Raw genomic sequence first — 24,437 nt, 5'->3', positions numbered from 1 at the left:
TCATTCTCAGCTGGGAATGTGCACACCAGGCAACTCAGATTTTCCACAGCTCTTTGCTTGTCTGAATGACCGGGAGAGTGCTGCGAGAATTGATTTTGGGGGTTATAAATAAACGTTAACGAGTAGGTGAATTCGCAAATATGAAACCCGTGAATAATGAGAATGGACTATGTTTTCTCATTCTCAGCCTCCCACACTTTCTTCCAAGTGAGATTTGGAGGCAGAGATATGATTTGTCACAATCTTTTAGTCTTCCATCTTCCAATCCTGAAGAACCCAGACCCAAGCAAGATTAGTGAGAAGGGAGTTGCCCAGGGGGAAAAGATTTCACCAACCTGGGCTTGGGAGGAAAGAGGAGGGGTAAAAAGGCACTAAGAGAAGGAAATGAAATTCTAATGGCCTTGAGAACTTCAGATTCTCTGTGAATTCCAGCGTATAATTTTTATCAGGAATCTTAGTACTTGGCCCTGAATTCTCAATGCCTCAGATAAAAGCTCTTATTTTTTCTTATCTAATGGTACAAATATTAGTTGATACTTTCCACATGGATTTCCTTGGGATATTAGCTTTTCAAATAGTGTTCTGTGATTTCCATTGGCATTATGAATATAAATATAATCTTTTGCTGATTTGCAGATAGGATCATGGATTTTATATTTAGGTAGACATAGAGACAATAGATTTCTGTGAGAAACTTCTCCCTCTTCACATGGTAAAGTGGGGGGGGGGCGATCAAAGGCTACAAACAAGTGAAAAGAAATTTAATTTTGTGGTTAAAATATTTAAAACAATGAAAAGTTAACTTCAATTGTATAAATTAACCTGAAACAAGGCATTAAAATTTTTTGTGTGTGATTTTACTTACATGTAAACACAAACTTCATATTCATATTATATTGGCTTAAGAGAGACCTATCAAAAACGTGGAAATGGTGAAATAAGAGAATGAGATTGAGTAGGCTACAGACCGATCACTCTTCCCTCCATAGTCTTTTCTCTCTATTGTCTATATTGAGTAATCCCAGTAATTTCCCTATTTTTTGCCTTTAATACAAGTAGTAAAGAAAGAACTACTCATTTGAAATTCCTTATGGTATTCCTGAAATTATTTCTTAAACTGTCTTCTTTCAAGCTGTCATCTGACTTAGCATATTTTATGGACTTTCCTGTTCTCACAAGTTGATAGGTTCCTTCATTTATAAAGATACCTTCTCCCCTGCCCCTTACTCCCACCTCCCCCCAATATCTTCTTTGACTTGTCAATTACCTATGGGTGTTGGTTGATATCTTTAGATTAAGATTTGGGTTTTCAAGGTGTTTTTATTATATACTCTACAGACTTATGTGTTATTAGACTTTTTTCACTTGGTTTTTCTTTTTTTTTTTTTTTTTTTTTTTTTTTTTTTTTTTTTTAAATTTTTTTTTTTCAACGTTTATTTATTTTTGGGACAGAGAGAGACAGAGCATGAACAGGGGAGGGGCAGAGAGAGAGGGAGACACAGAATCGGAAACAGGCTCCAGGCTCTGAGCCATCAGCCCAGAGCCCGACGCGGGGCTCGAACTCGCGGACCGCGAGATCGTGACCTGGCTGAAGTCGGACGCTTAACCGACTGCGCCACCCAGGCGCCCCTCACTTGGTTTTTCTGTATTTCCCCCCTTATTGCTTACATGCATCATAGTTTTCTTTTTTTTTTAAATTTTTTTAAATGTTTATTTTTGAGAGAGAGAGAGAGAGAGAGACAGTGAGAGTGGGGGAGGGGCAGAGAGAGGGAGACAGAATCTGAAGCAGGCTCCAGGCTCTGAGCTGTCAGCACAGAGCCCGACGTGGGGCTCGAACCCACAAACCGTGAGTTCATGACCTGAGCCTAAGTCGGATGCTTAACTGACTGAGCCCCCCAGGTAGCCCCATCATAGTTTTCTAAACACAATAATCATGGTGGATTTCATTGACTTGTCTCTTTGTCAGCAGAATGTTTTTGTTCTGGTTACTGTTAACCAGTAGCTTACATTGCTAGTTAAAGATAAATACTAGACGGTAACTAGAGTTGACTCTTGATGAACAATACAGGTTTGAACTGCATGGGTCTACCTACTTACACATGGGTTTTTTTCAATGAATATAGAATAGTAGTGTAAATGTATTTTCCTTGTGATTTTTTAAAATAACTTCTCTAGCTTACTTTAAGAATATAGAATATAATACATACACAAAATATGTGCTGATCAATGGTTTATGTTATCAGAAAGGCTTCTGGTCAGTAGTAGGCTATCAGTAATTAAGTTTGGGGGGAGTCAAAAGTTATATGTGGATTTTGACTGCATGGGGGGTCAGTGCCCCTAACCCTCATGTTGTTCAAGGATCATCTGTACTTAAAATCTTATTGTAGGCCTAGCTTAAAGGGAGAAGTGACAGCACTTTTAATTATAGAATATTTCCCATTATTTAGGTTAAATTAACATTGTGAGCTAAAGCTTCCTTCCTATAGTCTACAACAGAGTCACAGAGTGTTTTCAAATCTTGAATGGAGTCCTTCCCTGCATATTCTATTTGTCTTAAAAATAAACACTTCTCCACCTTCCTCACTCCCATTTCCCAGTTTAGAACAACTTTAGTCAAACTGGGATGTTTGACATGTTTGACATGTGTTGATAGGCAAATAGGCCTGATCCATTATTCACCTATAAGTTCATTCAATCCTTTACCATCTTGAATTATAGTAGGTTTACAACATCCTCTTCAAAACTTTCCTAGGACCATCAGTGTCTAGGATTCAGCTTCCACTGGTTACTGCTCTAATGGTGGATAAGGAGAACTATTCTCCTAAGAATGGGATTGATCGATGGCCATCTGCTTCTGAACTATGTTAAAATACTGGTTCCAAATCCCATCCCAGATTCATTGAACTAAGATTTCTTGGAATGGGGTCTGGCATGTTTTTGATGACCATTTCTAGAATATACATGTAGATGTTAAATCTGAAGCCTAGCACCTAAATAATACCTGAGAGTTCTTTTGGTTAAAAAAAAAAAAAAAAAAAAAAAAAAGGTAATCCAAACATTTACAAATGTCAATAGTGAATTTATTTTTATTTTAATGTTTATTTATTTTTGAGAGAGAGACAGAGTGCGAGCAGGGACAGGGCAGAGAGAGAGGGAGACACAGAATCTGAAGCAGGCTCCAGGCTCTGAGCCGTCAGCACAGAGCCCGACGTGGGGCTTGAACTCACTAACTGTGAGATCGTGGGCCTGAGCTGAAGTCAGACACTTAACCAGCTGAGCCACCCAGGTGCCCCACAAATGCCAATAGTGAATTTAATACAGAACTGAAGGGAGGGGTGCCTGGGTGGCTCCGTCGGTTAAGCATCCGACTTCAGCTCAGGTCACGATCTCACGGTCTGTGAGTTCAAGCCCTGTGTCGGTCTCTGTGCTGACAGCTCAGAGCCTGGACCCCGCTTCAGATTCTGTGTCTCTCCCCACCTCTCTGTCCCTCCCCTGCTCATGCTCTGTCTCTCTCTGTCTCGAAAATAAAGAAAAGCATTAAAAAAAAATTTTTTTTTAATTAAAAAAAAAAAACTGAAGGGAATTTTTTTCTCCATGGATTTACAGTAGTTAGGGATTTAACAAAATGTTTATTAGGACCCTGATCTCATTTTCTCATAAGGAAAATGAATTTGCCATAGCATGAGTTTACAGCATGAATATGCTTTAGCAAAGAAAGCAAAAGCTTTGTAGTAGAACTGGATTTAAATTACATCATATCACATTTGCTAGTTCTTACCTCAAGCAAATTAATCTATATTTAATTTTTGAAATCTATAAAATTTGCTAATATTATCTACAGGGTTTTGGGTGAAAAATTAAATACGGATTATAAAGCACCTATAGGGGCGCCTGGGTGGCTCAGTCGGTTGAGTGCCGACTTCGGCTCAGGTCACAATCTCGCGGTCCGTGAGTTCGAGCCCCGCATCGGGCCCCTGTGCTGACAGCTCAGAGCCTGGAGCCTGTTTCAGATTCTGTGTCTCCCTCTCTCTGACCCTCCCCCGTTCATACTCTGTCTCTCTCTGCTCAAAAATAAATAAAAACGGGGCGCCTGGGTGACGCAGTCGGTTAAGCGTCCGACTTCAGCCAGGTCACGATCTCGCGGTCCGTGAGTTCGAGCCCCGCGTCGGGCTCTGGGCTGATGGCTCGGAGCCTGGAGCCTGTTTCCGATTCTGTGTCTCCCTCTCTCTCTGCCCCTCCCCCGTTCATGCTCTGTCTCTCTCTGTCCCAAAAATAAATAAACGTTGAAAAACATTTTAAAAAATAAATAAATAAAAATAAATAAATAAATAAAAACGTTAAAAAAATTAAAAAAATATAAAGCACCTATAAAATTATAACATCTAGTTTGTTTTTAATAAATGTTAATCTTAACTCTTTATCCTTACTCCTCAGCATTTAGGGAGTGCAGCTAAATGCCATCTAGAACTTCCTGGCATGCTATCCATTAGGGGTTGTTTAATTCAGGGAATCTGGAAGGAAGCATTCTACTTATGGAATATCAGATCTTAGAAACTAAATAAAATCCAAAGCGGAATGGAAGCATTATTTCTACTTGGGAAAAAAGTGAAGAGTGAAAAAACAAGGATCTGAGACATGTCAGAATAAAACAGCTTTTGGGGGCACCTGGGTGGCTGAGTTGGTTAAACGTCTGACTTTGGCTCAGGTCATGATCTCATGGTTCGTGAGTTCGAGCCCTACATTGGGCTCTCTGCTGTCAGCACAGAGCCCACTTAGGATCCTGTCTGTCTCTCTCTCTCTGCCCGCCCCCCCTCAAAAATAGGTAAACATTTAAAAAATAAAATAAAGTAGCTTTTTAACATCCAACTGACTTGAGCAGTATACCGCAGTAAAATCTTAGCAGGAAGGCACCGGGCATAGTCACTGTCTTGCTTAATTGACACAGGTGCAGCTACTACCTCTGAGCTTTGATAATGCTGGGTTTTGTGGGCATAGCGTAGGGGGATGGTAGTATAAATAATGCTGGAGGAGACTCTGTTAAGAGACTGTAAATGCACACTTGATGATCATCAGGTAATATGGCAGCTGCAAGGGGGCTCCTGGGTGGCTCATTCAGTTAAGTATCCGACTTTTGATTTCAGCACAGGTTATGCATGACCTCTCGTTTTGTGACAGCATTATCCTTCTTGGGATTCTCTCTTTCCCTCGCTCTCTGCCCATTCCCTGCTGATGTGAACTAACTTTCTCTTGCCCTCTCTCTCTCTTTTTCTCTCTCTCTCGCGCGTGCGCGCTCTCAGAATAAATAAATAAACTTTAAAATGGCAGCTGCAAAGCCAGAAGCTCCCTCAGAGGAATGGTTGCAATGGCATTTGCAATTTAGAGCCCCCACGGACTTCTGGAAGGTACCGAGAGCAGTTTCTACCAGTGCTCCTTTAGTATAAATGTTGGAGCTGCCGCCTTGTGGTGTCTTTCCTCTGAGATACACTGTCTTTTGGCTTTTCCTGCCCCAGAGCAAAGTCAGCAAGCCTCCAGCTTCTCTACTAGTGTCGGAGTCCCCTCCTACACAGTTGTGCAATGCTGACAGGCCAGACTACCACTAATGGAGAGTTAACTATTTGAAGTTGTGGTTTAATGTGTGTTATTGGTAGTACTTTTAAGGTAAGAGACTAAACAGAATGAAGGGAAGCCCCCAAATTTGGTATTGTCAAGGAAGACTTTTTCCTCTTTTGCAGGAAACAAAATTGGCTGTCCTTTAGCGTAACAGGGTCAGAGTTCTTTTAAGAATAAATTTTCAGTCCCCTTCTCCTGGGTTGTGACTATTTTGTTTTCTTTTTTTTCCTCCCTTTGTAGGTTGTTGGAAAGGACACCAATGTCATGTTGGTGGCTTTGGCAGCAAAATGTCTTACTGGCCTAGCTGTTGGACTAAGGAAGAAATTTGGACAATATGCAGGACATGTGAGTAACACTCCTTTTTAGATACAAATCAACAACATTAACAAGAATGGCAGGCTAGTTTGCTTTAGGATTTAAAATAGGTCTTTATATATTGGGCAAAGTGAATTTTTCATTAAGTTTTATTAAAATTGAGCATAATTCCTCAAAACATTTCAATAAAGATGTCAGTTATAACTAAATTCATTAGCTTTATATAGAAAATTGGGCATATGACCTAAATATTTAGTTGAGTTGATTTGCTTATTATTTACTTATTAATATCCTGCTTTGTTCTTATAAGATTATGTGTAGTATAACGGGATTAAATGAAACTGGTGATAACTAACACAGAGTAAAAATGAAAGTAGGAAAGGCAGTATAAAGCCAGAAGTGAGATGAATATATAAAATGTATTTTATAGCATTTTCCTATTTGAAAAATAATAATCTACTTACATACTTGAGACATTTTCTATAGATTAGAGTCTTGGTAGTGTATCAGTTTAATTTATTCTAAGAAACCTGACTGAAAACATTTGTTGAATATACTGTCTTTGTGTAAATTTAGAAGCACTCAAGTCTGATAACAGTTTTAATAAACTGAGATGTTTTCTTTAACTGTGGCATTTGTCAGTTGGCCCCTAAATCTGGTCTGAATTACTTAGAGTGGTTCAGCATCCTGAAAATTGATCATACTGAACTTTAGGGTTGAACTTGCTAGCCACTTGATCATTTGATTCCCTAGATTGACTTTTTAGAGACTCCTTATAGTTTGTATTTATGTTGTGAAGTTAATGTCTAACCTCAGTTATGGCATTTGGAGCTTGCTTACTCATAGCATTGAACATAATTTCAGAGAACTTAACTGGAAGAAAAAAAAAGGATTCTACTAAATAAAAATAAATTATGACTAGCTTGTTACCAGGGAAATAAAAATATGGGTCCATAAAACCCTTAACATGTAACCCATGTAAAATCATGTAACATGTAAAACATGCAAATCATGAATTGGAATAAAATGATAAGCAACATTTTCTAGCAATCAGTAGTATTTATTATGCAATACTTGTGTGCTTATGTGATAGTGTGTTAATTAGCTTTTGGTCAGTTTTGTGCTACTTACTAGAATATTTAAAAAAGAACATACTTTTGTCTTAATAATAACTTTTAACCTAGAAAACTATTTTTAAGATACATTTTAATTTACTAAATCCTAGTTGAATGATTACCTGGCCTGGCTTGAATTCTGATTCTGGCTTTGTGACATTTTGTTATGCAGCTTAAAGTTATAAAGCTTATAGTTCGGAGTATCTTCCCCCCCTCAAAAGTAGATCATATATAGTGTTTGATATCAAACATGTTAATAGTTCATGTTTACTTTCTTTAGCTATTTATAAGCTATTTTTTTTTTTTTGGTAAAAAAAAAATATATATATATAAAAGCATGCTTGAGCTTTATAACCATTAAAACATTTTGATTTTCAATAGTTTATAACTAACTCCTAGTATTAAAAAGTCTTTTATATTTCTCCATGGAAACTGAATTCCTTCTGGTCTCTATCACTTCTGTGAAATCTTAAAAAATATTTTTTGAATGCCTTTGAGCTTTGCTATATCTTTTTGACCTCAAAAGACAACTTTAATTTGCCTGTTAGCACAGTGCCTGGCACTCAATAGATATTAAGTATTCAATAAATATTTAATAAATTAGTGATAGTTTATAAGATAATTATAAAAATTCCAACTTTATTGATCTAAACTTAGTACATCCTTCTGATCAAAATTGCTGTAATTTCAGTTACCATTTCTTTGTCTTTAGTGTAGTGAAGGGGTGGGAGACATCTCAGTCTGGTGAAGTATATCGGAATCTTAGAGGGGAAGAGAAATTATACACTCTTGTCTATTCCCGTATCCTAAATCCACCTAGTTGAGAATCTTTTTGTCTAATAAAAGATGGTGCTCTGATAAAAATGACTATATGGTTGCATTAAGGTGTAGATGCAGAAAATGGGTTGAGAAGCACTGCTACAGTGGCACAGAATGGGAACCCTTAATTGTTCCAGCATAAGGTTCTTGTGCCCTTAAGAAAAAAAAATGACTTTTTATTCAACTTAGACGTTCACTTTGTTTTGGTAGCACCAAACATTGCTTTAGTAATGGCTGTATTGAGATATAACTTAAATACTGTAAAATTCACCCTCTTAAAGTGTATAGTTGAATGGTTTTTAATATATTCACAAGGTTGTGTAACTATCACGACTATTTAATTCCAGAACATTTTCATCTTCCCCCAAAAACCTTTATGCCCACTAGCAGTCATTTCTTACTGGCAGCTACTAATCCACTTCTGTCTCTATGGATTTGACATTTCATGGCATCATTTAAATGGATCATACATAAGCCTTTATGACTAGCTTCTTTGACTTGGCATATTTTCAAGGTTCATTCATGTGTCATGTCAGTACCTCATTCATTTTTGTTGCCAGCAAAATAATATTCCAGCTGTTCACTTTCATAGGTTGTGCCAACCATTTTGGAAAAATTCAAAGAGAAGAAGCCTCAGGTGGTGCAAGCCCTGCAGGAGGCAATTGATGCAATCTTCCTTACTGTAAGTGGACAGCATGAGTTTGCACTTTTGTCTAAAGTAAATTTTGTCAGTGTAATATTTTGATTGTTCTTATAGTTGAGAAAAGCTCATTGACCATGTTTTCTTTTTAAAGACCACACTACAGAACATCAGTGAGGATGTTTTAGCAGTAATGGATAATAAAAATCCAACCATCAAGCAGCAGACATCTCTTTTCATTGCCAGAAGCTTCCGCCACTGCACTGCTTCTACCCTCCCAAAGAGCTTGCTAAAGCCCTTTTGTGCTGCTCTACTTAAGGTATAGACTCTCTTTGGAACTGGGGGAATTTTTTATGCCTATGGAAGATTTTTTCCCATATTAATTATGTACAGTGACTACTTGACTTTCAGACTGTAGATTATGCTCTTTTGAGGAGCAGACCCTCTGTGGCTTTGGAAACTGAATCCAAATTCTTGTACTCTTTGTGTTCCTGTTCTCAAAGAAGAGCACAAGTTAGCTTTATGATTCCACTAACTGCTAAACATGTTGTTTCTTATTTGGCCCATATACTGGTGTTCAGCTGGATCTGGCCAAGCACAGGCATACAGTTTGGAGTCTTTGAACATCATTTGCGTGTGCGGCATTTTAAATAGAGGGTAGGAGGAAAAGGAAGCACTTACTTGCTGAATGGATTACCAAAGGTTTCCTTGACCCAAAAAGAATTTGTGAAAGAGTAACTGTTGGTTGGCAAGAGGAAAACTACACTTAGCTTCAGTGAACTGTAAAAAGCAAATTCTTTATCCAACAGTCATCAGTCTGAATTAAAATCAGTAATACCTAAAATATCTTACATAAAGACCATTTTGCTTACTTCCGGACCACAGCACATCAATGATTCTGCTCCTGAAGTCAGAGATGCTGCATTTGAAGCACTGGGCACTGCTTTGAAAGTGGTGGGTGAGAAAGCAGTAAATCCATTCTTAGCTGATGTGGACAAACTCAAGCTTGATAAGGTAGGTTAGTGACAGATTATAATGCAATTGGACAACAATCTTATCTCTGTGCATTATGATTTTGTTTTGATTTCATTCGTTCTGTTTCATGAAGATAAAAATGATGATATCAGCTTGTGAAATTTATTTAATTTGCCACTGGTGGTTCAGATCTGGAGTGTTGAAAAGATAGCTTTTGAGGATGTAAATTTCATCGTAAGCTGTAGTGGTGATATTTGTAGAGATGGCTTTCAAATTATAAAAACAGAAAGAAAAGAAAGCTGAGTGATCTGTCCCTAGAGGAAGTGAAAAGGATATTTTAAGATAAATTTGTTTCTAATACCTAAAAAGTTACTTTTCTAAATATGAATGTTTTCTATCAAAAATGTGGTTGTTGAATGTTTATTATAATTCTAATTTGTGTGGAAATAAAATGTAAGAAAGTAGATTGTTTATTTTTGCTTAAGCAAACTGAATTCTCATACAGTTGTGGTTTAGATAACTTATTAAGTAATAATGTAGTGATTATATTTCAAAGTTGGGCTTAATGATGTTCATTTCAATTTCTTTCTCTAGATCAAAGAATGTTCAGAAAAAGTAGAGCTCGTACATGGTAAGAAAGCTGGACTTGGAGCAGACAAGAAGGAATTCAAGCCTGCTCCTGGAAGGACTGCTGCCTCGGGGGCTGCAGGAGATAAGGACACAAAGGACATTTCAGCACCCAAACCAGGACCCTCAAAAAAGGCACCTGCTACTAAGGTTAATAGATGACTTGGAAAATATGGTTCAAAAGTTAGAATTTAGTAACACAGGATTGGAGTCTCGGATTCATGGTTATCCTTCCAATATGATTTCATTTGAGAAATGAATGCATTACCACATTTAAAATATAGCAGAACATCCATCAACAAAGAGTATTCCAACAATACGTTTGGTTATGTAAACTTTAATAAAGCTAAAAATGGTAATGAAGGTACAGGAGTGCATTTTGAGTGATCTTAAAGTATTATTAAATAAAGAAATAAAATCGCAAAGCACTTAACGTTAATAACATCACTTTGGTCATTTTGCTGATAATGCCGTTGAGTTACATCACCAAGTCTACATACCAGTCAAGGTCTTGTTACTTTTATACAGTGTGGAAGGGAAATGCCTAGAGGCAAATGTGGCATTCTTTTAGAGAACATTTGTCCTGTGGACTCTCTTAAGCATCAAATTATCTACCATGGATGTAGAAAGTTTATTCTCTTTTCTCACCCGGAACACCAGCATGAAGTCAGGGAGAGAACTGGTATTTAATAAAGCATCATTTGGGAAGCATTTTACCTAAATAATCTCATGTAATCATCAAACAACCCTTGAAATAACTATTTTGAGATCCCTATTTTTCCAGAAAGGGAAATGGAGGCTCAGCAAGGTTAAGTATTCTACACATGCTCTAACAACTCTGATATCTATGTTGTTCATTTGTTTGTTTACTCTGACACCCCCAACCCACCCATCCCCCCCACCATACTGTAAACTTTAAAGGGTAAAGATCTTGTCACTGCTCACTCCCCCATGCATAGCGGAGTTTCTGGCAGACAGCAGGAACTGGGCACACATTTGGTGAATGGCCAGAGTTGCAGAACTGGTATTTGGACCCAGGTGCTTTTAACTATAGTCTTTGTACTTTAGTTCATCTTCTGCTGTCTCTTCAGCTTTCTAATGGGGGGTTAGCAGCTAGTCTCTTCTGTCGCACCAGCTGTTGCCTCTCTGGATAATGACCTGGACACAGTACCTTAAGGCCTTTTCTTATCTGGTCGACTTTCTCTTATGAAGAATTCTTTAAAATAAGTAAGTGGGGAGCAACCTGCTTCATTTTTGTCTTTAATAGATAAGTAGGACAGCATTACCAATACACCTACTAAGCCAATAAACATATATGTCTGTGAAAGAAAAAAAAAAAGATAAGTAGGAGATTTGTTAATTGAGGTACCTCTCTATACAGAGAGTGCTATTTATTATAGAAAAGGATCCAGAAGAGGTGTTCTGGTTAGTCAAAAAGTATAGAATTTTCTATTTTGTCTGCCAGAAAACAATTCAATTTCTAATGGGTTGTTATTATGAACCAACAGAATCATACTTCTGACATGAACCAGCAAGTATTAGAGGTTTTCATTTCATTAAAAAACCAGCATCTTAGTTTTGCTAACTACACCTTAAAAGCTCAGATTATGTTCAAGATGACATTAGTTTCAGAAGAAGTCTGGATGTTGAAGACAGTCTGGCCTTCTCTCATTTTATTTTTTCTTTCTGGTTTGGGGCATTGTTTAACAAATACCAAAATAGATAGAAGGAATGATGTGAACAGTGATATGTGTTACCATGTTAATGTTACTGTCGGTTGTGTGCCTTGTGATAAACTGCTATTTTCTTCTGACCTTTCAAAACTGGAGTAAAATAATTGAGATGTTTAAGCACAGTATTAGCAGATAGAAACCAGTGGGTATAATCCAAAGTGTGACCAACTGAAGTTTATTCCAGGATTATAAGGATGGTTCAATATTAATGTTAAAAAACTTACATTTAGAAATCAAAAGAAATCTAATTTCAGACATTGAAAAAGGAATATAGCAAATTCAACATATCTTCATGATAAAAATTCTTAATACATAGAAATAGATGGATTCTTTGACATGACTAAATATCTAGAAATAGATCTATAGATAGCAGTAGACCTCGCAAACCAAAAGTCAGCATCATGCTTCATAGTGATGAAATACTAGAAGCATTACTGTTAAAGTGAGGAGTAAAGCAAAAAATGCCTGCTGGTACCATTATTGTTTAATAATTTTATACAATTAAAGGAATAAAGTAAGACCAATGCTAATATAAGGAAGGAAAAGGCACAGTTATAATTTTTGTAGATCATATGATCATATACTTGGGAAATACAAGTAGGTCAAACAATAATAAAAAGATCCAGTAAGGTGGCCATCTTCAACATGGTTAAGCCACTTACTGCCATTGCCATAACAACCACTTTATTCCTTCAAAATTACATGGTTCTACAGTGAGTTAATGTATTTTTCTGTTATTGGGGTGCCTTGTGGTGAAGTATGGGGTAAATGTTAGAAGTTAGAAACTGTCCTTTACTAATGCAGGAAAGATTTAGAGGCATTTAAAGGCATCAAATGTTAATTCTCAAATAAAATGTCTTATAATTCCAGTCCATTTTCATTTCATTTACCTCATTAGCTCATTCTGAATTGAAGGTTCTTAATAGTGGGGGTCTGCAGATTTCCCCATGAATGGTCTTCAGGAGCTCTGTCTGCCCTTGGAAGTGTTAAGTTCTGTGGGCACCAAAAACACAGGGGTTTTTGGTTGGTTGAGTGGTCCCTCATTTTAATCAAATTTTTAGGGAGTCTCTGGCCCAAAAATGCTTAAGAACCACTGTTCTAAATCCTTAAGTGGTTTAACTTTCTTTTAAATTGCTTTTAGGCTGGTGGGCCACCTAAGAAGGGGAAGCCAGCTGCGTCAGGAGGTGCAGGGGGCACTGCAACCAAGAATAAGAAAGGACTGGAAACCAAAGAAATCGTGGAGCCTGAGCTTTCGGTCAGTATTCTACAGGATGCCTCAAACTCAGAAAACCACGGAAAGTCAGTTCCTGGGAGAAGACTTGAGTTCTTTGCTGAGTTCTACAACATAGAGTTAATTGGTATTTTTCACTTAGTGAAACTGTGCCTTGGACGACCTTCCTTCCCCTTTATGGTAGTAGAGTAGAAACCTCGGGTACTATAGGATACCTATGGGAGTGTTCATGTAGTTCGGCCTGCAGCATTTTTACATTCTTGTCATCTGTTTCCTTAAGCAATTCTTAATTTTAATGTTTTTGCATCTTACAGATAGAAGTATGTGAAGAAAAAGCTTCAGCTGTCCTTCCTGCTACCTGTATACAGCTTCTAGATAGCAGTAACTGGAAGGAAAGGCTGGCTTGTATGGAGGAGTTCCAGAAGGTAGGTGCATGGGGATGAGTTGAGTGTGAAAGAACATTACATTACAGAGAAGTGATGACATCAGCAAAGTACTTGTCCTACTTGCTGTATTTTATAAACAGTGACCGTGTTTCAGAGTGTTAACTCTGATGAGCGGGGGGTGAGGGGATGGGGAGGGACTGGTTTTTTAGCTGCATAGTGTATATCTTTTAACATCTGCTTTCTGTGGCTTCTATAAGCTCATAACTTAGTACTTACTCAAGAAAGGTTTATTCTGAATTACAGGGTTTAAATGAATTTTAATATTATGGTATTTAATCATTAAACTTACTAGGCAAACATATAACTCCACTTAAACCACCCCTCTTCCCTTTCTCTGCTTTCCTCTTTGTTGTCTTGATTCTTGGAAGAACAGATACTATTCCTTGGTGTGAGAAGCTCCTTTCAGAAATCTGTATTGGAAGGGAGCGTGGAAGTTCCTTTCGGCATATACTCTATGATTCTAATGAGGAGGGTGTGGAGGAACCACAAGAGCACTGGGACTTGAGGCAGGAGGCCTCGCTTCCAGGCCTGCATGTGCCATGCATCAGGTTTAGACCTGAGTTTGCACATCTTTGAAATTTAATACTTAACCACTTCTAATCTGTTCTACTTTGCTCTATGTTTTTAGGAAAATCAGATAAGTCAAAATATGTATAAGCAGTTTCTGCCTCAAACTAGGCAAATGAAAACTGTTACTGTTACATTCCTTGGACCAAATTCTTTGTGAAACCTGAAATGTGGAGGGAAAAGAGTATCACTGGTATTACTATAACAACTGTACATCAGATATCCAACTTAAAAAGCACTATAACAAGCTATCTAAGCTCTCTCTATAACCCTCCTTGCTTCCATTCTTCTCTCTCCTTCAAGTCACCTACTTCAGTATGTGCTGTTTCCCTCACTAATCATTAAACCCTTAATTCTGATTCTCTTCTTTTACTTCAAGGCTGTTGAACTAATGGATCGAACTGAAATGCCATGCCAGGCATTAGTGAGGATGCTGGCCAAGAAACCTGGATGGAAGGAAACCAATTTTCAGGTAATTTTTAATTGGAGATTTTAGTATCTTTTATTCAAGTAATTTCTATCATATCATCTATGGAGTAAGAAAGAGAGATAATTTTGGTAATGATTTTTAGCTTTTTTTTTTTTTTAAATCACTCAGCCAGTATGTCATCTAACTTTAAATGTGAACAATGGAGTATGTGCATTTTGATTAAACATAGAACTATACCTTTGTGTAATTGGGAGTTTATATATATGGAAGTATTACCTATATTGTTTGTGTAATTTATGTATATATATTTTTTTCTCCTCATTAGTTAGGCCTGGAATCCCCCTAATCTTCACATATGCAAGGGAGGGATAAACAGTGAGACAGGTTTCTTATTTGTTTGGATAAAAGATAAATGGTCTTGGGGCGCCTGGGTGGCTCAGTCGGTTGAGTGTCTGACTTTGGCTCAGGTCACGATCTCTCAGTCCTTGAGTTCAAGCCCCGCGTCAGGCTCTGGGCTGATGGCTCAGAGCCTGGAGCCTGCTTCTGATTCTGTGTCTCCCTCTCTCTCTGCCCCTCCCCCGTTCATGCTCTGTCTCTCTCTGTCTCAAAAATAAATAAATAAATGTAAAAAAAAAAAAAAGATAAATGGTCTTTAAATTACCAGTGAAAAATTGCCACATAATTTAATGCATTAACTGGTAGTAGGGATGAAATTTTGCAGTGCTGTTATTTAGTCTAAAGCGTCCGTGCAAAGGGAGGTTTAGGAAAGTGATACAGGAAGGAAAAGGAGAAAAGTTTCCTTGTCCTCTTCAGATATTCATAGACCTTGTGGGAAACAAAAGTTTGAAATATATCAGGTTTATTTTTGGCATCCCACTAGTCTCTTTTTGCTTCTATTCTGCCACCTCTTGTTCCCTCGATAGGATCCTTGGCTCCTTCACACACTGTGTTCCCTTAGCACTGTTACAGCACCTCAGCCATACCGTCCAGTACCACAAAGCCTTCTTCTGCCAAGAGGTTCTCATGCTGGCCTCTTCCCCCACACACCATGTTGAAAACCCCTCTTTATGCAGCTTCTAAGATCGGCGAAAGAAGCATCCTTGATTTGAGCTTATACCTTCCTATGTGTTAGATCCGTAACAAAGGATAATTTTATGTATATATTTTTCTTTATGACAATTTTATTGAGGGAGTATAAAGCTCACCCTTTTAAAGTGTACAGTGCAGCAGTTCTTAGGGTATTTGCATAGTTCTGCAACTCCTACCACTCTGTAACTTTAGAATATTTTCATCACTCCAGCAAGAAACCCCATACCCATCGGCAGTCCCTTTCTCTTCTCCCCCAACCCCCCTCACCACCCACAGTCCCTGGCAACTATTACTCTACTTTCTGTCTCTATACATTACTTCTCATGGACATTTCGTAGAATGAAGTGTCTTTTACTTAACTTAGTCTTTTCAAGGTTTGCCCATATGGTAGCATGTATCAACTCTACATTCTTTTTTTTTTTTTTTTAATTTTTTTTTTTTAACATTTATTTATTTTTGAGACAGAGAGAGACAGAGCATGAATGGGGGGAGGGCCAGAGAGAGAGGGAGACACAGAATCTGAAGCAGGCTCCAGGCTCTGAGCTGTCAGCACAGAGCCTGATGCGGGGCTCGAACTCACAGACCGTGAGATCGTGACCTGAGCGAAGTCGGACGCTCAACCGACTGAGCCACCCAGGCGCCCTCTACATTCTTTTTTTATGGCTGAGTAATATTCCATTGTATGGATATAGAACATTTTATTTACCTGTTTGTGTTGCTACACATTTTGACCATCTCTGTGAACATTGCATGTACAAGTGTTTGTGTGAACATGTTTTTCATTCTCTTGGATATATACCTAGAAGTAGAATTGCTGGGTCATATGGTAACTGTGTTTAACTTTTTAAAGAACTGCCAAACTTTTCCAATGTGACTTCACCATTTTGCATTCGTACCAGCAATGCAAGAGAATTCTAATTTCTATACATCCTCACCAACTCCTGTTATTTAAATATTCAAACAGGATAGAGGGAGATACTTATGGGCAAAGGCGTCTCAAGCGCCATACATCTAGCATCTTCACATTAACATCTTTAAATTGTTTTCACAGCTTCTTCATTCTTCCACTTAAAAGTATACACGTTGTTTAAGTCTTTCAAGTTCTGTTGTGTGTGGTGTGTGCATGAGGGTTGTAGTTTTTTTGCAGATAACACTAGTGGGAATGCTGAGTTATACGGTCAGTATGATCATTTATTATGTATTTCAAGATGTGTGTTCAGTACTATTGCAAATAACCGTGAGAGGAGAATAGAGAAATTAATTTTTTAAATTCATAAACTTTTAATGTGCTAACATTGTCATTATTTTGAAACATTGAGTATTTGGTTTTTTCTCTCTTAGCTGTCAATTAGCTACTTTAATTTTTTTTAATGTATATTTTATTTATTTATTTTGAGAGAGAAAGAGCATGAGTGAGGAAGGGGCAGAGAGAGGGAGAGACAGAATCCCCTGTCAGTGCAGTTGACTGGGGGCTCGAACTCACAAACTGTGAGTTCATGACCTGAGCTGAAATCAGGAGTCGGATGCCCAGCCAACTGAGCCACCCAGGTGCCCCAGCTACTTTAATTGATAACAAGGATAGAAATCATTTTGTTTCTTTGTTTAAAATTGTTGTTTTTAGCGGCACTCAGCTGGCTCAGTCAAGAGCATGAGACTCTTGATCATGAGTTTGAGCCGCATTTTGGACACAGAGATTACTTGAAAAATAAATTAAATAGGGGCACCTGGGTGGCTCAGTTGATTAAGCGTCCGACTTCAGCTCAGGTCATGATCTCACAGTTCAGGAGTTCAAGCCCTGCATCAGGCTCTGTGCTAACAGCTTGAAACCTGGAGCCTGCTTCAGATTCTGTGTCTCCCTCTCTCTCTTTCTCTGCCCCTCACCAACTTGCTCTCTGTCTGTCTCTCAAAAAATAAATTAAAAAATAATAAAAAATATTTTAAAAACAAACAAACAAATAAATAAATAAATAAATAAATAAATGTATTTGTCATTTTTAGTTTGGTCATGTTCTTAGTTGTTCCTGTATTACATCTTCAGGCTGCTATAAAAATAAGTAAATCGATGTCTTTGGCTTACTCATAACTTTATGATGCTTATCCTTTGTTCAGGTGATGCAGATGAAGCTTCACATAGTTGCTTTGATTGCCCAGAAAGGGAATTTTTCCAAAACTTCAGCTCAGATTGTCTTGGATGGCCTTGTGGACAAGATTGGAGATGTAAAGTGTGGGAACAATGCAAAAGAAGCTATGACAGCAATAGCCGAAGCTTGCATGTTACCGTGGACAGCTGAACAGGTTAGTAACAGAGCTCTTTCCCTAACTTTTCCCAGATTTTTCCCAAATGTTAATTTAAGGTTACTAGTTAAATGGTAGTCCTTTTCTTCTCAAGTCAAACCATTTTTATATTCTGCATTTTTATCCTTACCTTTAATAATATACTGTTGTCTGATAATTAGAATTTATTTTGGCCAAGATATTCTGTTTAAAAATGAGAGGGGCACCTGGGTGGCTCAATCGGTTGAGCCTGAGACTTCGGCTCAGGTCATGATCTCACTGTTCTGAGTTCCAGCACCACGTCGGGCTCTGTGCTGACAGCTTAGAGCCTGGAACCTGTTTCAGATTCTGTGCCTCCCTCTCTGTCTCTGCCCCTACCCCATTTGTGCATGCGCACTCTCTTGCTCTCACTCTTTCTCAAGTAAATAAACATTAAGAATTAAAATAGGGGCGCCTGGGTGGCTCAGTCAGTTAAACGGCTGACTTTGGCTCAGGCCATGATCTCGCGGTCCGTGAGTTCGAGCCCCGCATCAGGCTCTGTGCTGACAGCTCAGAGCCTGGGGCCTGCTTCGGATTCTGTGTCTCCCTCTCTCTGACCCTCCCCTGTTCATGCTCTGTCTCTCCCTGTCTCAAAAATAAATTAATGTTAAAAAAAAAAAAATTAAAAAAAAAAAAGAATTAAAATAAAAAAGAAGAGAATAATTTTCTCCTAAGACATTATAATCCAGAGTGATCACTAAGGAAAAGTTGTAAAGTCAAGAATGCTTTTAATACTCCTGTCACAAGGGAGCCTGGGTGGCTCAGTCAGTTAAGCATCCAACTCTTTATTTTGGCTCAGATCATGATCTCACGGTTGTGAGATAGAGCCCCACATCATGGATCCTGCTTAAGACTCTCTCTCTCCCTCCTTCCCCTCCCTCCGTCCCTCTGCCCCTCCCCTGCTCACTCACACTCTCCCTCCCTCTTGCTCTCAAAAAAAAAAAAAAAAAAAAGATACGATGTCACTTACGTCATTTTCTTGTGTGAGTTAAGTATTTCATTCATAAGGCATTCTTGTAGTTCTGTCGGCATTGGAAAAGCCACTCCTAATCCACTTCTGCCTTACTGCCATACCACATTTCTGTGAGAAATATGAGAAAAAGCACATATTTGTTTTTGTTTTTTCCCTCTTTCACTCCAGGTTATGTCAATGGCGTTCTCACAGAAGAATCCCAAGAATCAATCAGAAACTCTGAATTGGCTATCAAATGCAATAAAAGAATTTGGTTTTTCTGGGTAAGTCAGAAAGAAATCAGGTACAAAATAATTAAATATTTTGCTAATCTCTAACTGGTGATTCTGTTTGTTCACCTATCTCTGCTATTTCTGAGAAGCCAGAGCTTTTCATATCCACTAACTTTAGAGTTCTCTAAGTTGTTTTTCCTTAAGTGTTAACAATTGTCCCACAGAAAAGCCACTTCTGAGAAGACCTAGTCAAATGCATTTGGAAATTCTTACATGTAATCACATTTGTTTAGAGAACTAACATGCACCTTGGTGAATTAAGGGCTCTCAAGGTCAGGCAGCAGAGAAGCTTATCTAACTTATTTGCATTTGAACATACTTGTTTAACAAAATTTTATAGAGCTTTCTTTATGCCAGGCGCTTTCTTCTTCTTCTTTTTTTTAATGTTTTATTTATTTATTTTGAGAGAGAGCGCGAGCAGGGAGAGGGGGGCAGGGGGTCAGGGAGGGGAGAGAGAGAATCCTAAGCAGGTTCTGTGCTGTCAGTGAGGAGCCAGATGCAGGGCCCCATCCCCCAAACTGAGATCGTGACCTGGGCCAAAATCAAGAGTTGGACGTTTAACTGACTGAGCCACCCAGGTGCCCTTATGCCAGTCACTTTCTAAATAATAATTCCTTTAATTTCATTCTCATAAAAACTACCTACGTGAGGTATTGTTATTCCCATTTTATAAGTGTGGAAATTGGGGCACAGGAAGCTGAAGTAATCTGTCCAAGTCACAGTTCAGAAGTGGCAAAGCCAAGATTTGAACCCAGGCATTCTGTCCAAGAGACAATACCATAACTGCTATACTATGCAGCCTTTCTACTATGTGCCATGCTGCTTGTTACAACACACCTCTTAATGTCTTGTAAAATAGTTTTCTATGTTCTACCAAATGAAGAGTTACTACTCTCGAAGTTATTCAGGTGTCATTCAAGCAAAGACTTGTGTGTCTATATTTATAGTTGAGGGTATTGTTAAAATCCCTTCAAAATTGTATAATTTTTGGTGTAAAACTAATCTCCTGGCATGGCATAAAAGCCAGGTGAATGTTTTTCTCTTTTTAATTTGTCCATGATCTTTCATTTATTCAACAACTACATATTGAGCACTTCATGGTGTTTCAGTCATTTGTTCTAGTTCCTAGGAATGCATTACAGACAAGATTAAATTCTTGCTTTCATAAGACTCATATTTCAGTAAGAGCAGATGACAATATGCAGTGAAAAGAATATCCGGAGGTACAGGGACAATGGAATAAAAATAAAGGATAAGAAGTTAGGTAGTATTGGGGCGCCTGGGTGGCGCAGTCGGTTAAGCGTCCGACTTCAGCCAGATCATGATCTCGCGGTCCGGGAGTTCGAGCCCCGCGTCGGGCTCTGGGCTGATGGCTCGGAGCCTGGAGCCTGTTTCCGATTCTGTGTCTCCCTCTCTCTCTGCCCCTCCCCCGTTCATGCTCTGTCTCTCTCTGTCCCAAAAATAAATAAACGTTGAAAAAAAAAATTTTTTTTTTAAATAAAAATAATAATAAAAAAAAATAATAATAAAAAGAAGTTAGGTAGTATTACCTAGGAGTGTTGGGATGGTCCTTCCTGAGAAAATGACATTTGAGCAGAGACCATTAGGACCTGAGGTGGCTAGTTGTGACAGTCTGGGAAAAGATCATTCTAGGCCAAGGGAACAGCAGTTGCAAAAGCCCTGTAGTAGGAGCATGTGTGATGTATTTAAAAATAGCAAGGAGTGATTGTTTTCCAGTATGTAGCTGAACGGGAATGAGTTGGGTGGTAGGGAGGAGGGGGAGACAAGATGCAAGAAAGAACAGGGCCAGGTCACTTAGAGCCTCAAAGCTTTAAGTTCGAAACCACTAGATGGTTTTGAGCAAAAGAGTAGTAGGATCATTTGGACTCCAGTCAGAGAGAACAGATAGTGAGACTCAAGGAGACTAATTAGTAAGCTATCGGAATAGTCCTTTCAAGAAAATAATAGTGGCTTAGGCATAGTTTGTAGAGATGGAAGCCTTAGGAGTCAGAATATATTTGAGAGAACTGAACAGGAAAATGGGTATAGGAGAGAGAGGAGTCAGGGATGGCCTGAGCAAATGGAGGAATGATGTAGTTCTTTGCTGAAGTAGGGAAGACCGTGGGAAAAATAGGATTTGGGTTTAGGGTGTGGACGGGAGTTTTGACCTTGAGAGATGTGTGACACCTACTAGACATTCTAAGCAAAATGTTACAAAGGCTACATGGATATATGAATGGAGTTCAGGAGAGAGGTCATCACTGGGATTTAGGAGCATTGAGCATGCGGACAGTATTTAATGCTCACTTTAAACGAGTCTAGAAACAGAATAAGTGAGACTTGGGGACATAGCCAAAGGGAGCCAGTCCTAGAATCTTGGCTTTATAAAACTGTTGAGTAGTGGTACCTGGGTGGCTCAGTTGGTTAAGCATCCAACTCTTGATCTTGGCTCAGGTCATGGTCTCATGGTTTGTGAGTTCGAGGCCTGCATCAGGATCTGTGCTGACAGTGAGGAGCCTGCTTGGGATTCTCTTTCTCCTTCTCTTTCTGCCCCTCCCCTGCTTGTGCGCATGCGCATATGCCCTCTCTCTCTCTCTCTCTCTCTCTCTCTCTCTCTCTCTCTCTCTTTCAAAATAAATAATAATAAATAAACAAATAAAAATAAAATTCTGTTGTGTATTTTGAGGGTTTCATTTGTTAATTCTAAATGTTATTTCTTCTAGGCTGAATGTGAAAGCTTTCATTAGCAATGTGAAGACAGCTCTTGCTGCAACAAACCCAGTGAGTACATACCAGCATATGTAGGAACATTGCAGCCATCCCTGTGGTTCTGTTCTCATTTAGAAAGTTCTTTTTGTTCTGTCTGCCAGGCTGTGAGGACTTCCGCCATCACCCTACTTGGTGTGATGTATCTGTATGTTGGCCCCTCTTTGCGAATGTTCTTTGAAGATGAGAAGCCTGCCCTCCTATCCCAGATAGATGCAGAATTTGAGAAGGTAAAGTTTGCAGAAATGATACAATCCATTGGTAGACGTGAGAATGCTCGTATTAGTTAAGTGTAAGCTTTTAACCCTTTGGAATGAAGAATATATATGTATTTATTTTTATATGCATAAAATACCCTGGGAAGAGTTCATAAGAAATTGATGGCTTTGTCTGTGAGGCAGCCAACTGGATAGCTGTGGTACAGGAGGGGAGATTTTCCTCTTTAGGTCTTTTGTACCTTTGGGTATCAAACATTTTGAATATGCTGCCTATTCAGAAAGCATACTAATTAACATTTAAAATAATTTTAAATAAAAGAAATTTGACCTTCCTTGAATAAACTTTTTAATTGAAATTGCTGAGTTTGGGCAGACTTGCTCTGTATTTCTTAGGCTTACAAGTCAAAAGACAGCTTTATGATTGAAAAGTCAGATTCTAATAGGTTTGTATAAAAATGCCTTTGGCTATATAGTCTCAAATTTGGAATCTAGGAATTAAAATATATACTGTGTAAATATTAAGTCGTATGAAAGAGTAGGAAAGTTTGACATAGTCCCATTCTCTAACTTGTTTGCTCTCATACCCTTCATCAAGTTCATTGGACTCACTGATTTGTTTGTGTGTAGATGCAGGGACAGAGCCCACCTGCTCCAACCAGAGGGATTTCCAAACACAGCATAAGTGGTACAGATGAAGGAGAAGATGGAGATGAACCAGATGAGGGGGGCAATGATGTTGTGGATCTTTTGCCGAGGACAGAAATCAGGTAGGTTTGTTGCAAATGGTTTATTGGATTTTTGTAGCAGTTTTTTGTTTGTTTGTTTTGTTTTGTTTTTTGTTTTGTTTTAGTGAATTCCTAATGGTACTTTCTCTTTCTCAGTCAAGAGTACTTCTGTGACATAATTATTTCTTTAGGAGTCTGGAATTAAAGATTCCATCCTTGCTTTTTCAGTGATAAAATCACCTCAGAGTTGGTGTCTAAGATTGGTGACAAGAATTGGAAGATCAGGAAAGAAGGTCTAGATGAAGTGGCAGGTATTATCAATGAAGCCAAATTTATCCAACCGAATATAGGTGAACTGCCAACTGCCTTGAAGGGTCGACTCAATGATTCAAATAAAATCTTGGTACGTAGAACATATATACCTGTTCTTTTTCTCTCCCTCCCCTCTTCTCTGAAGGAAGTCCCTTTTAAATACTAACCTTCATCTGCAAAAAAAAAAATGGGTCGTCACTTTATTTTCTTTGAACTAGAAATAGCTTCCTTTAATCTCTTAAGTGTGCCTCCAGATAGGTTGGTAGACAGCAGGTTTATTTTATTTATTTATGTTTGTTTGTTTGTTTATTTATTTATTTATTTATTTATTTTATATATATGAAATTTATTGACCAATTGGTTTCCATACAACACCCAGTGCTCATCCCATAAGGTGCCCTCCTCAATACCCATCACCCACCCTCCCCTCCCTCCCACCCCCTATCAACCCTCAGTTTGTTCTCAGTTTTTAACAGTCTCTTATGCTTTGGCTCTCTCCCACTCTAACCTCTCTTTTTTTTTTTTTTTTCCTTCCCCTCCCCCATGGGTTCCTGTTAAGTTTCTCAGGATCCACATAAGAGTGAAACCATATGGTATCTGTCTTTCTCTGTATGGCTTATTTCACTTAGCATCACACTCTCCAGTTCCATCCACGTTGCTACAAAAGGCCATATTTCATTTTTTCTCATTGCCACGTAGTACTCCATTGTGTATATAAACCACAATTTCTTTATCCATTCATCAGTTGATGGACATTTAGGCTCTTTCCATAATTTGGCTATTGTTGAGAGTGCTGCTATGAACATTGGGGTACAAGTGGCCCTATGCATCAGTACTCCTGTATCCCTTGGATAAATTCCTAGCAGTGCTATTGCTGGGTCATAGGGTAGGTCTATTTTTAATTTTCTGAGGAACCTCCACACTGCTTTCCAGAGCGGCTGCACCAATTTGCATTCCCACCAACAGTGCAAGAGGGTTCCCGTTTCTCCACATCCTCTCCAGCATCTATAGTCTCCTGATTTGTTCATTTTGGCCACTCTGACTGGCGTGAGGTGATACCTGAGTGTGGTTTTGATTTGTATTTCCCTGATAAGGAGCGACGCTGAACATCTTTTCATGTGCCTGTTGGCCATCTGGATGTCTTCTTTAGAGAAGTGTCTATTCATGTTTTCTGCCCATTTCTTCACTGGGTTATTTGTTTTTCGGGTGTGGAGTTTGGTGAGCTCTTTATAGATTTTGGATACTAGCCCTTTGTCCGATG

The 24,437-nt window shown here is 38.5% G+C and overlaps 1 protein-coding gene across 6 annotated transcripts in view; it reads left to right on the top strand.

The window, feature by feature from the left end:
- The window catches only part of CKAP5 (cytoskeleton associated protein 5), a 113,864-nt gene that overhangs the window by 51,727 nt on the left and 37,700 nt on the right, over positions 1-24,437 (top strand). For all 6 annotated transcript variants that reach the window (XM_043582413.1, XM_043582409.1, XM_043582410.1 and 3 more), the window contains exons 9-22: positions 5,851-5,955; positions 8,452-8,541; positions 8,654-8,818; positions 9,385-9,513; positions 10,069-10,251; positions 12,976-13,089; positions 13,380-13,490; positions 14,458-14,550; positions 17,707-17,892; positions 19,052-19,146; positions 21,879-21,936; positions 22,026-22,151; positions 22,767-22,906; positions 23,093-23,267. In XM_043582413.1, coding sequence (XP_043438348.1) covers positions 5,851-5,955; positions 8,452-8,541; positions 8,654-8,818; positions 9,385-9,513; positions 10,069-10,251; positions 12,976-13,089; positions 13,380-13,490; positions 14,458-14,550; positions 17,707-17,892; positions 19,052-19,146; positions 21,879-21,936; positions 22,026-22,151; positions 22,767-22,906; positions 23,093-23,267 — 1,770 coding nt within the window. The remainder of the gene's footprint in view (positions 1-5,850; positions 5,956-8,451; positions 8,542-8,653; positions 8,819-9,384; positions 9,514-10,068; positions 10,252-12,975; positions 13,090-13,379; positions 13,491-14,457; positions 14,551-17,706; positions 17,893-19,051; positions 19,147-21,878; positions 21,937-22,025; positions 22,152-22,766; positions 22,907-23,092; positions 23,268-24,437) is intronic.

The sequence above is a fragment of the Prionailurus bengalensis genome, chromosome D1 (genome assembly GCF_016509475.1).
Source record: "Prionailurus bengalensis isolate Pbe53 chromosome D1, Fcat_Pben_1.1_paternal_pri, whole genome shotgun sequence".
NCBI classification, from domain to species: domain Eukaryota; kingdom Metazoa; phylum Chordata; class Mammalia; order Carnivora; family Felidae; genus Prionailurus; species Prionailurus bengalensis.
Note: the sequence above shows the minus strand (reverse complement) of the source record. Positions and strands in the feature narration are given on the sequence as shown.